This window comes from Echinops telfairi, unplaced genomic scaffold, assembly GCF_000313985.2.
Source record: "Echinops telfairi isolate 266 unplaced genomic scaffold, ASM31398v2 ScPeMD7_7468;HRSCAF=8506_0, whole genome shotgun sequence".
Classification (NCBI taxonomy): domain Eukaryota; kingdom Metazoa; phylum Chordata; class Mammalia; order Afrosoricida; family Tenrecidae; genus Echinops; species Echinops telfairi.
Genome location: NW_022111369.1, coordinates 10,371,096 through 10,384,192, shown reverse-complemented (window position 1 = coordinate 10,384,192; position 13,097 = coordinate 10,371,096). Strand labels below are relative to the sequence as shown.

The following is a 13,097-nucleotide window of genomic DNA, read 5'->3' as shown; positions in this document are numbered from 1 at the left end:
AAGTAGAATTCAAGTGTCAGAATTTAGACACTTTGATTTGGAGGCATAGTTACCTAAATAATTGCCTTCTCATGAACAGGCAAGTTTGGTGAGCTTGCATGAGCAGGTTTTTTAAAAATCCTCAGTTAGCCGTACGGAGGTTGCATACTGCTTAAGATGTGGTTGCTGATCAGAAGATTAGGGTTCATATGCGCCAGGGGAATGGTCAATAAGATTCTCAACCATAAATTAACAGGGAGGTTTTGAAAGGGCGTCAACGGCAGATAAAAAACAAACAAAACAAAAAACATAGATGCAGGCATGGGTTTTGGGCTCCCATTAAATCCTAGCTCCAACTTAAGAACAATTAGTTCTCAGAAAGAGAACAAGAGCAGGTGCTATAGCGAAATTTAGCGAAGAAATTAGATGATGCCTAGCTATCAGATAAAGTGTCTGGGGTCTTAAAGGCTTGTCTCCAAACAAGCAGCCTTCTAAGGGAGATGTCAACTAAGTCCACACAGAGGAAGCCCGCCATCATCAGTCACTGAAGGTTTGTAAATCATGTAATTTGTTTGTAAATCATATCGTTGAAGGAGGGATTAGTATGAGAGCCTAAATTGTGAGAATCCGATTTGCAGAAGGCTGACAGTGGGAGCCCAAGATATATTTGTGGAAACTCCATAGGAAATAAGCCTGCAGTGATCTCCCCTATCCATAATTGCGGTATAGGAAAAAAGTGGTTACTAAACAGAATCCATTGGAGAGATGAGTATGTAAAAGATCAATAAACCTGACTTAAACAGTTAAAACTTTGTCAGTTGATCCCCCGACTGATGCATGCTGGACCTGATCGGTTTTCAACATTTTCTGTGTTTTGGTTTTGTTTGTTGTGTTTTGGTTTCATTTGTTCATATTAGGGTGTATCTGAGAGGTGTTATGTCATTGTGGGTCACCCTCTTGAAGTTGTGCTATATGTCTTTCTGTTTGTCATTATGTAAAACCCAGGATTAATGAACCTAAAGAGAGTAGCGAGGAGATTAAGGCTTTGGCTGGGTTGGATGTGGAAGTAAACGGGAGATGATATCAGGGAGTTCAGGAAGCAAAGGAATGTTTGGAGACTGGTTGTGGTAGCATTTGTACAATAGCTTGATGTAATTGAACTGTGGAATGATATGATGTGTATTAAATCCCAATTAATAATAAAATAAGTTTTAAAAAGTTTTAGGGTTCATATCCACCAGCCACTCCAAGATAGAGCAATCTACTTTTAAGACTAGCCCATTGTTCAGGTTGATTCTGATTCATAATAACCCTATAATATTACATGAGAGCCTTTCAGAAAATTTTGTGGGAAATTGGATTTAAAAATTAATCAAAACGGTCCACGAACCTTTGGAAATACGTTGTAGTGCTGAGTAGAGCTGCTTCATCGATGTCTTCGACTGTAATTTCTGAGAAGCAGAGTGGTACATCTTTTTATTTCAGAGCTGCTAGGGGATTTGAATCCTTGATCTGTGGGGTAGCAGTTGACTCTTTAATCACTGTGTTACCAGAGCTCCTTCCAGAAAAACTGCAGCCTTGGCAACCCTTATGGGGCAGTTCAACTGTGTCCCTCGGTTTCCTGTGAGGCAGAATTGACTCAGTGATGATGTGTTTGCTTTTAGTCTATTAGTCTAAAGATGAAGGTAAATAAGTATACTTCTATTTTTTAAAAACCTGTTTTATCAAATGGACAAAGGATTTTACCTTCTCCATAAAAGACTTTCCGCTATGTTAAAAGTTATGCATTTTTAACTTGTTTCAATTTCCTAATAAATTTTTTTTACCATTAAACAAAAAAACAAATCATATGAAAGCATGGGTTAATTCCTTAAAATTCTCCTGCTCCTCGCACAATCAAAAGTAGATAATCTAAAAATGGAATGTTTTTACTTGTCCATGGCTTTGAATGCATGTGTATGTCATGAACCCCTTAGTCACCAGGGAACCATAAAGGTATGTCCTCTAAGAACCTTTTTTGGTTCATTGGGTTTGGGTGAAATCCCAGTCTAAATGATCTCTCAAAGAAACCCGATGGACGGCTTTAGGTGATAATATTACATGTCGTTGTTGACTCTCGATTCCCTTACAGAGCAGTGTAGAGCCGCCATCGGGTACTTGCTCATGTTTCCCAGGGTAGCAAGGACTTGAACAAAAGTACTTTGGGGAAACGTTACCCCATTGATTTCCTAGCCCTCATCGTGCCTCGTTTGTGGCTCCTCAAACTTAGAAAACATTTCAAAGGAACACACTCTGGTTCCCTCAGGGATCCCAAAACTACTGTTGGAGGTGGTATATATTGAACAAAACAGAATTCCTCAGGTTTATAGTGATGAAAACATGCCTTCCAAAATGCATAGACCTATTTGGAGGATAAACAGAGAAACAATAGCTTCCCATTTTCATTGTTAAAGCAGTACTTTTTGAGTTATCCTCAAAACTTAACAAAGCAGTACTGATTCTTCACCATTTCGATGCTCATTACTATGTTGGAGAACATTGTTTTGACTCTTGTGCCAGTCTGTCTCATTGAGGATTTTCATCATTTTCATTGACCCTCTACTGGGGCTTACACGTTGAACTGCTAATCACAGGTCAGTGGTTGAAACTCATGAGCCACTCCACTGGCGAATATGTGGTTGGCTGCTCCTGTAAAGATTTTTAAAGTTTTGGAAATCCTAAGGGGCAGTTCTCTGTCCTTAGTTCACTATGAATCAGCAGTGGGGTTTGGAGTTTTCTACTTCACCATTCGTCATCACTTTTTCTAGGCCTTAGTCTTTCCTGACAGTGTGTCCAAGGTAAAGTGAGAGCAAATCTTGCTATCCTCTCTCTAAGGAGAATTCTGGTTAGATTTCTTTTAAAACTGACTTGTTCATTCTGCTGGCAGTCCAGAGCATGGTTGGTATTCTTTGCCATCACCACAGTTCAAATGTATAAGATGAATAAGCTTATCGTTCATTTTAATCGTCTAGTTTTCCCATGCATGTGAGTCATTTTTAATTCTATTTTTCTCACACCTACATCTTCTTCTGATAGTCCTGTTTACTCTCCCTTCTGAACATTTGTGAAATAATTCGCATCCTGCCCACCACTACCCCCGGCCCAGGCACTAACATCCACGTACTGACGAGCTGAAAAGCATCTCAGCTGATCTCTCTGCCTTTGCCTTTGCTCTTCCTTATTCTGTTTCCCACTGGCATCTGGACAGTGGTGCTTTACCTGTACGCTTCAGATTATATTCTCCTGCACTCAAAGCCATGCAGAAGCTTTGCGTTTCACCCAGAGCCTTTCCAAGGGCGTGGAAGCCTACAGGATCTGGCCTCCTGTTACTTCAGTCACCGTATTTATTTCACGTCTATTCCTTGCTCAATGTGATTGAAGTACTGGCTTTCCCCCCAGGGCCCTACCTGCCATACTCCCTCAGTCTATTCAGATCTCATTAAATGGCACCTTTTTTTCCAAAGCACTTGCCACTATATGATAGAGTGTATGCTTGATAGAGGAGCCCAGGTGGTGTAGTGCTTAGTTTGAGGCCTGCGATCTGCATGGTTGGCAAGATAAAACCAGCAGCAACTCTGTGAGAGAGAGTTGGGCTTTCTACACTCTTAGAAACCCTCAGGGGGTCGCTATGAGTCAGCATTGACTCAATGGCAGTGAGTATATTTTTGATTTGTTTACCCTGAAATGTAGCCAAAGTTCTCTTACTGTTTGTATTCTTTGCAAGAAGAGTAAGTTGGAAGTCCTGTGATGAAATGAAATTACTTGGTCCTTTCCATCCATAGTCTTTGTAACTCGCACCAAATGATTGGACGGACCATGTAAATGGGTTGTATACAATGGTAATCAAGAAAGAAGATCTAGGTGTGAACCCTGTTATTGGACCCTGAAATCTCTGTGCTGAACCTCTTCCACCCAGGAAAGAGTTGAGACACAAGAGATCACAGAACAGGGAGAAGTGAAAACAGCAGCGGCCCGGGCACTAGATCATGGAGCAGGCTCTCTGACCCACCTCGCCAGTAAAGCCCAGGGCCTCTGGGCCAGAGGCTTACTAGCAGAAGAGGAGTGAGGTCCCGACCTGAGGGAGTTAGGTTTGCTTACCCATGGAGCTGGAGCTGAGGGCCTGCAGTGTGAGGTTAATGGTAGAGCATTGTGCTGTGTTACTAACCACAGGCTCAGCAGTTTGAAACCACCAGTCACTCCTCGGGAGAAAGACAAGGCTTTCTAACACCCATAAAAAAGTACAGGCTCAGAAAGTCACAGGGGCAGTTCTACCCTGCCCTATAGGGTTGCTATGAGTCAAAATTGACTCTGGCAGTGAAAGGAGTTTTGTAACACTTGCCTGAGTCGGACTGAAGACGAGGGGCTGAGGCCCAGAAGGAGTGCCTGTGCCATTGAGAGATAGGCACTGCAAACTAAAGAACTGTGTCGTCAACATTTCTGATCCTGAATGTTAACTTCCCTAAGAACTCCATCATTGTGATTATCATGTACATTCTGTGTGGCCATTGCGATGGATCATCAAATCCAGCAGAATAGTGAGGTGTAGTGGGAGGAGCAGTTGGTGTCAGAATAGGGCAAAGGAGGTGGAACCGAATGGCGTGTCAGACCGCTACCTTACAGGAATCCACCTTGGGCTGATGGTGATGGTGACTCTCCTCCTCCTCACTAGTGAAACCGAAACTGGGGGAGTCAATCATACATGTCCCACTGCATCTCTGCACCTTTATTAAACAAAACAGTTCGATGGTTAAGCTATTGCTTTTTTCCCCTTTGTTTTTCATATATTTGAAATGAACATGTATGTCACTAAAGACTAGCAAGTCCACTTCAGTTTTACTTTTCCTCCTTTTAGCTGCTCAGACCATTATTTAGATTCAAGGGGTAGAGCATCAGAAGGATTTCTAAGGCCTTGTGCCTTCACTCTCGTTTTTTATGGTTGTTGCTTTATTTTTAAAGAAGCACCATCTGTGTAGTTGTATATCCCATCTCACCAAGTGAAGTCAGTCGTAATATCCTGTGTCGCCCCCTACCCCCAAACACACACACTATACATGTGGTTCTTTTATATTTATTTCCCCTTCCATCTTTCTGCCCTCCTTCTGTGATCTCCTATCCCACCCTGCTCCCTGCCCCTGTCTCTGGCCTCCTGGTAGTGGTCCTCAAAAACTTATTTTTTGGTGTATAAACCACTTTTCTTTTTATTTGTTTTTCCTTTTAGCGGTGGTGTCAGTAAATACATTCTCTTTGACTTCCCTAAACATAATATTCTCTAGTGTTGTCCATTTCTTATATAAGAGTCATGTTTTATATTAATGCATAATATTCCAGTTTCTGAATATACCAGAATTTGTTTATCCACTCCTGTAATCACGATTTGGGCTGTCCCCGTGTTTTGCGGTTGTGGAAATGGCTGCAGTGGCCTCGGTGTGCATGTGAAAGCTGTAGTCCTTGGAAAGTACTCCGTCTAGGTGTGTACACTTCTGGAGGTGACGTTTCCAACTCTTTCCTTGAAGAGTTCGGGTTCCTTCGATACACACCACATTAAAACATCAATTTTTGAATTTTTGAGGGGTGCAAATTATTCCCTTGAAATGTTCTTTGAGTTTGGGGAACAAAAATAGGAAGATAGATAGGGTCATCATTACAGTTTTCAGTTTTTTTCAATTCCTAGCAAATACAGCCAGAATGCTCCTTAGAAGCAAGAAGGCAAAAATGTATGTACTTTGGACATGTTGTTAAGCGAGGTCGGGCCGTGGGGAAGGACACCATGCTTGCTAAAGTGGAGGAGCAGGGCAAAGAAGAGGCTTTCAGCAAGGTGGGTTGACACAGTGGCAGCAACATTGGGCTTGAGGACGAGGGCTAGGCAGTGTTTTGTTCTGTTGTCCGTAGTGTGAAAGGACCCTGGTGAAACGAAGACAGGTGGGTTACTGAGATAACTTGTTTGCAGACATCCTCTAATCAGAGAGACAATAAACCTGTGCAAGTGTGAGCTGCCACTCTGATAGCAGTACTTTCTTCCTTCGCCCTCATCTGTGGCTGTCTGCTAGAACAGTGCTTGGCTTAGTGTTGGTCAGTGAATCAATAGACACACCCTAGTACAAGATTAAGAGGAAAAAAAGAAATCACTTGTATTGGGGACTATTGTTGTGTGTTGTTGAGTGGTTAAGGTCTTGGCTGCTAACCAAAATGTAGGTAGTTTGAATCCATCAGCCGCTTTGAGGGAGAAAGCCCCTGGCAACATGCTTCCATAGATTTCAGCTTGGGAAAGCCTGTGGGACAGATCTGCTCTGGTGCATTGGTTCACTGGGATTTGAGAATGAAGCGGAGTAGCATCTCTCATTATCTCTAAGAGCATCAGTATTTTACATCACTGAGTCCATGGAGGCAGGCTTTGGAGACACTGCACGGTCAGTTCCAGACTACTGCAGCAAACTGAATGTCACAATAAAGTGGTCGCATGGGCATTTCTGTACCCAAGCACATATGAAAGTTTTGTTTACATTTCACTGTTGTCTATTAGGAGTCCTGGTGGTGTAATGGATTACAAATTGGGCTGTTAGCAAGAAGGTCGGTAGTTCAAACCACCAGCTACCCCAATTTCTTCTCCTGTAAAGATATACAGCGTCAGAAACACAAAAGGGGCTGTTGTACTCAGTTTTACCGGTTTGCCATGAGTCAGCCTGGAGAGCATGGCTCTGGATATTGGGGCAGTCTTCTACGTGTGCTGAAATAGCATTATAAACAAGTTTGAAATATGAGCTTTACCAAAGTTTAACAGACATGGAGTGAGCATGAGGAGGAAAAACCTGCACCAGTGGACCTGCTCGAGATACGATTGTCCCAAACCTCCAGTTCTGAAACCATTATCTGTAAGGAACGATAGAATGAGGTACGCTTGTCAAATTAATAAACCGCTTATTTACAGAGTTGTCAACTGTAGCAAAAACATTTCTTAACTATAACAGCTATTATAGTTCTAAGATTTACTTACCGAAACAATTTATTTGAGTTAATACTTGGTTAATTATGGCTATGGCAGATATCAAAGGGAAGTTGGTGATTAATAAGCATTTTGTGCAAAAGGCTTAAAAAAGTGAAGTTTCTGGTTCTTGATTCAGACCTATGAATGGCTAGACCTCTGGAGTTTGTAGGTTTTATGTGCTAAAAAAATGATGATCCCTTTTAAAATTTGGACTTTTCTAGACTTCATTTTCTCTAAACTTTTGCATATTTCCGTTGTGATTTATTTAGATGCATATTTCCGTTGTGATTTATTTAGAATGACTTAGCCTAAAATAACTTATGGGTAAATAGTTGTCTTACAGCATGATTTCCAAATGATGATTGGCACATGCTTAGAGTTTCAGAGGCTCAGTAGTTTTTGTTTTAAGAAATTTTATTGATATGTACAATGACCTCTTTTCATGTTACTGTATTAACAGATCGTGGCATTAGGAAGGTTGAGAACCACTGATCTAGAAGGTTTATTCTTTTATAAGGATGCTTCAAAATGTTTGTGGAAAAATTCTATTGCTTACTTCCATTTTTCCAGTAACTTTTTTAACCTCTCCTCATTCATTTACTGAATTATACTTTAATATTCTTTCTATAACTCAGTTAAATGATTTTCATTTCAAGCCTAATGATTTCATACAAGAAAATTCTTATCAGTTCATATCTAAGGATTTATTCAAAAAAATGATTTTGATTTAAAACTTGAGATATATTATTTTTCTTTATTGTTTCGTGAACTGAGTCTTCCTTCCAAATGCTGACCATCCCTTCTTAAGCTTCATTACCCGTTTCTCCCTTATTGAACAGGTGATTGTATGGTAGTATTATCTTTAGGCCAAGATCAGATATTTCACTACTTTTATAAGGTATACAACACGACAGTATGTGTGTTATAAATTGAGAGGGTGGAATCCACATGGAGGGGGGCTTGGTTCTTTTCTAAAACATTGTTATTAGGAGACACAGAGCTATAGTAGCAGAATATGGCTTTATGTGTCAAATCCTAGCTCCGTTTATGAGTAACTTTGACTTTGAGCAACTTAATTTTCTGAACCCCAATTTTCTTTTATATTTAAAACCAGAATCGGGAGTGCTGCCTGAATGGAATCAGGGTGGTTGTGTTCATTGCCTTCAATGTATAGTCTTGGGATTTGTCTACTTGCCACCCCTTGCTTTTCTTCTTACCAATGATTAGCCATGTGAGAAAACATAAGTAGTTATCACATTCAGCTAGGTAACTGCAGCATTTAAGCCTTTTTTGGTATTATATGGTGTCTTTTAATAACCAGAGCAGTAATGCATAAGCTGCTTCCGACAGGCATAAAGAAGTAGCACAGAAAGCTAGGCTCTCTTTTATTTAATTCACAAATTTTTGTATGTACTAATACATGCCAATTCTGTACTAATAACATCCCTAATTCTGGGAACAAATTTTTAGGCTATGCTACCTGTAAGGATGGATTAGAAGGGGTGAGTGTTATGAGAATGTCTTTAACATTGTTAGGGGAATGCTAGTAATTATTTCACTTTGTTTTACTATTTAACACCACAAATTGCTGACATCAGAAATAAAATAAATGTTTAAATGTTTGTCCCATAAAATGCTTGGAAATTCTTGCCTGATAATTCACTAAAAACCTCCTTGGAAATTTTTAAAAATATTTTTGTGTATTAGCAATATAAAAAAAAATGTTTTTTTTCTTTCTTGTAATAGGAGAGCCTGACAAGGAGCTAAACCCTAAGAAGAAAATTTGGGAGCAAATCCAGCCTGATCTTTACACGAATGCTGAGTGTGTAGCTACGTACAAAGGTGTCCCCTTTGAGGTGAAGGGCAAAGGAGTGTGCAGGGCTCAGTCTATGAGCAACAGTGGAATCAAATAAAGTGAAACACTTCAATCACAGACATCCACAGAAGAAAGTTTTAATAACAATAAAAAGGAATGTGTGTGACTTATTCCTGGGTATTTTTCTTCTAGACTTGGTTATATTTTTCTTAACTCGCATATATTGTTTTAAAATGATTGGAAAAGCATTACCTTTTTAAAATATTTTAGATGCTTGTCACAATTTATTTAGGAGGAGGTGTTGGTTAGCAAGTTCTTTGTTTCCTTGTACATTTAGATGACATGAACTAGATTCACGTTAATTTCTTATGTGTCAATATGTGATACATGAAATTTCAAGCCCTTGGAATCTTAGTACCGTATATACTCGAGTATAAGCTGAACTGAATATCGGCCGAGGCACCTAATTTTACCACAAGAAGTGCATTAAAAATGTGCTGAAAAACTTGGCTTATATACAAGTATATACGGTATAATCTACCTGTATTATAAAAGTCCACTCTGCTTCAAAATGACAGAAATTTTTGGCAGACTTTCTACCTAATAATGTTTTGATAATATTCAAAATTAAAAAGTGTTTGTCACCTCATTTGTTAAAACCTATTAAGTAGCATTTTCAGTGGACTATTTTGTGGCTGGACATTTCACCACAAATAAGTATACTTTAAAAAAAACCTCACATTTTCTCATTTGGGGCCATTATATAAAACCTAATCGGTTTTATGAAATGGCCACACTTCTCCCAATAATTCTTCCAAAACCTGTATTTAAAAAAAAAATCCACAGAAAGAAAATCCCAAAGGCTTTATAAGAAAATTGTTGGAACTAATTGAAAATTTCAGCAGCATGGCAGACTGCAAGATCTAACAAAGAGAGCCACAAAATAGTCCATTGACAAAGCTACTTGGTGGATTTTAACAAGTTAGGAGACTTATTTCATACATAGACTACATTACACGTATAGTATACACATTTAGTTTGGTTTCACTGTCAAACTTTTAAAATTTGGTCTGGGCTAGAATATTTCTATATTAGGTAAAATAAGTATTGGGGATTATTTTTACTGTCCAATTACTACTATAACAATAAATAGATCAGCCATGGAGCAGAATTGGAAATGTAGAAGTAAATCCATCCAGCAACAGTTTATTTTTGACAAAGAACTGAAAGACATTAAATGATCATGGCACAACTGGGTTTCCATTTGCAGAAGAATGAAATAGGACCAGCTTACTCTACATGGGAAAAATGAGCTAAAGATGGATAAAGACCTAAATCTAAAACCTGGAACTCCAAAGTACATCAATGAAAATAATAGACACAGATTTAAGGGCCCTAATGATGGTATCAACACACTTTCCATCAAAAACAAGCACAGTAGAAGCCAAAATACATGTTTGAACCTAAAATTAAGACACTTCAAAGAGTTCACAAAAGGGTTAAGAAAGGGAAAATCCCATTGACTGGGAGGAAAATTCCAATTACATTTTTTTTTAAAACATTTTATTAGGGGCTCATACAACTGTTATCGCAATCCATACACACATCAATTGTGTAAAGCGCATTTGTACATCATATTAAATAAGGGACTAATCTCTAAATTCTATAGAAAAATTCAGCAAGAAAAAGACAGTTTAATTTAAAAATGGGCAGAGGACATTTAACTATAAAGAAGACCAGACAGCCAATACACAAGAAATGCTCAATATCATTAGCCATTTGAGAGATGCAAATCAGAACAAGATAGCACCTCATGCTAGCATTGTAAGCAAAAACTCAAGGGGGTGGAAAACAAAACCAGCCATTGGGTCAATTCTGACTCAGCAGCCCTATAGGATGTAATAGAACTTCCCCTATGACTACAGGTGTGAAGCCTCATCTTTCTCCTGCAGAGCAGTAGCAGTAGTTAGCAGCCCCACACATAGCCCACTATGCCACAGAGCAATAAATACCAGAGGATGAAGAGACTTGAATCCACCCAGTTCACAATAAAAGAGGAAATGCATGTGTGTGCTAAAGATGTAGGGAATCGAAGACCAATTTTTCCAATTACATAAAGTCATTAGCCAATCAAGTTATGAATACAGTCTATCCAGTCATCAATTTTACACCAAAATTTCATAGTCAATGGCTTCTGACCAGTCTTCTGCTATTGAAATGTTTCAACAGTAGGAGGTGTTAGTAGATCACAGACTAAATAGCTGGTACGTCCTGATGAGTGATAATCATTTATCTAGTGATCTCTATACATGTATTATGAACTAAGCAAAAATAAAAATCATATTGTGAATGAGGGAGAGTGTGGAGTGGAGACCCAAAACCCATCTGTAGGCAACCAGATGGAAAGGTCCCAGAGAGGAGACAAGCCAGTCAGGGTGCAGTGCACCAACAATGAAACATACAACTTTCCTCTAGTTCCTAAATGCTTCTTCCTCCCCCACTATCATGATCCCAATTCTACCTTACAAATCTGGCTAGACCAGAGGATGTACACTGGTACAGAAAGGAACTGGAAACGGAATCCAGTGTGGATGATCCCTTCAGGACCAGTGGTAAGAGTGGCAATACCAGGAGGGTGGAGGGAAGAGGGGGTGGAAAGGGGGAACTGATTACAAGGATCTAAGCTCTTTCCTGGGGGATGGACAACAGAAAAGTGGGTGAAGGGAGACATCAGACAGTGTAAGATATGACAAAATATAAATTATCAAGGGGGAGGGAGGAGGAAAAATGAGGACCTGATGCCGGGGGATTAAGTGGAGAGCAAATGTTTTGAGAATGATGAGGGCAATGAATGTACAAATGTGCTTTAAACAATTGCTGTATGTATGGATTGTGATGAGTTGTATGAGCCCCTAATGAAATGATGAAAAAACAAACAAACACCAAAAAAACCCTTCCTGCAAGTTATGTTCTTATCCAAGATTGGACAGCTCCCAATAGTGAGTGTGGGGCTTATTTTTCTTATAGTTCAAAATGTCATGGGTGTCATTCTTTTGAGGTGAGTCATTTTAGTACATAATGATTTTAAGATAAAATAGGAGTTTTTTTCTTATCTTGCTTTCATAAAGAAGTGCCCGTTAAACAGGTTGTTTTAATGTATAAACTCCCTTTTAGACTATCAAAATGAATTAGCAGAAAATAAATCCCAACCTTATTAAAATGAGCAGGAAGGGTTTCCAGTTTCTCAAGAAGAATAACATGGAAGCAGCAACACCCAGTAAGCTTTAGAAGATCAGATCCCACATTTATTCTGAGAGCTCACCAATACACCCTGAAGTTTCAGTAAGGGCAATCGCTACCAGAATACTACCATGCGAGCAAATTTTCCCACTGTGTGAATGAGGGTAGCTTCCTGAGCAACTTCTAGCTGAGAACACTGAAATTATATTATTCCTGCTTTAGGAGCTCTTGTAGAGAGAACACTTTCATGTGGAAAATATAGGCTAGTTCCTCAAATTCAAAAAAAGTCACAAGCTAATGTACCATTTCTTCCAGTCATTCTTCCAGAGTGCTCTATGAAGAATCTGTTCCTCTTCCTAGCGCATGTCTGGGTGAGGAGAGAAAAAAGGGGTGGGAAGGTGCTAGTACACAACCAAGCAATCCAGGGATGTTCTGGGCTCCATTTCATTTCAGGTAGGAGTTGTGGGGGTCTCCTCTAGATTCTGAAGCAGTTTTACATCTGGGAGGAAGATACCACCAGCCAAATAGCTTTCTTTGAAACCATGTGTTTGGCATTCATAGAAGAGAGCGATCCAATTGGCAATCTTTGGGCAACCATCTCTATTCGGCTGCTGAGTTCCTTACAGTAATAGGCATCCACAGCTCCAGGACCTCCGCAGGCCACCCAGAGCCCCTGGTAAGAACTTTCATTGCATTCATCATGCAGGCACGCAGGATGTGGAGCACTCATAAGAGTCACACACTTGGCATCACACGCTTGGCATCATATCTTTCACTGTCTTCCAATGGCAACACCAACCTGTTTGTGGGGCATTAAAAAAAAAATCTGGATGGTGTTTGGCCAAATCTTCCATCTTAAAGGAACATGGAAGTTTATGAAGAAGCATTTCAGCAAGGGAAAAGGTATATGTGTTAGTCTGGGTACTTTAGAGAAACAAATCCACAGAAACTCATGGATAAGAGAGAGTTTTATATAAAAGGTAAGTGCACATCAAGAAAACATCCCAACCCAGTGCTGTCCAAGCCCACAAGTCCACCTTT

The 13,097-nt window shown here is 39.6% G+C and overlaps 1 protein-coding gene across 2 annotated transcripts in view; it reads left to right on the top strand.

The window, feature by feature from the left end:
* The window catches only part of AIMP1 (aminoacyl tRNA synthetase complex interacting multifunctional protein 1), a 28,764-nt gene extending 19,778 nt beyond the window's left edge, over nucleotides 1-8,986 (top strand). For both annotated transcript variants that reach the window (XM_045284300.1, XM_004703296.2), the window contains exon 7: nucleotides 8,747-8,986. In XM_045284300.1, the coding sequence (XP_045140235.1) occupies nucleotides 8,747-8,913 (167 nt within the window). In that variant the 3' untranslated portion in view covers nucleotides 8,914-8,986. The remainder of the gene's footprint in view (nucleotides 1-8,746) is intronic.
* The last annotated feature ends 4,111 nt before the right edge of the window (nucleotides 8,987-13,097 follow it).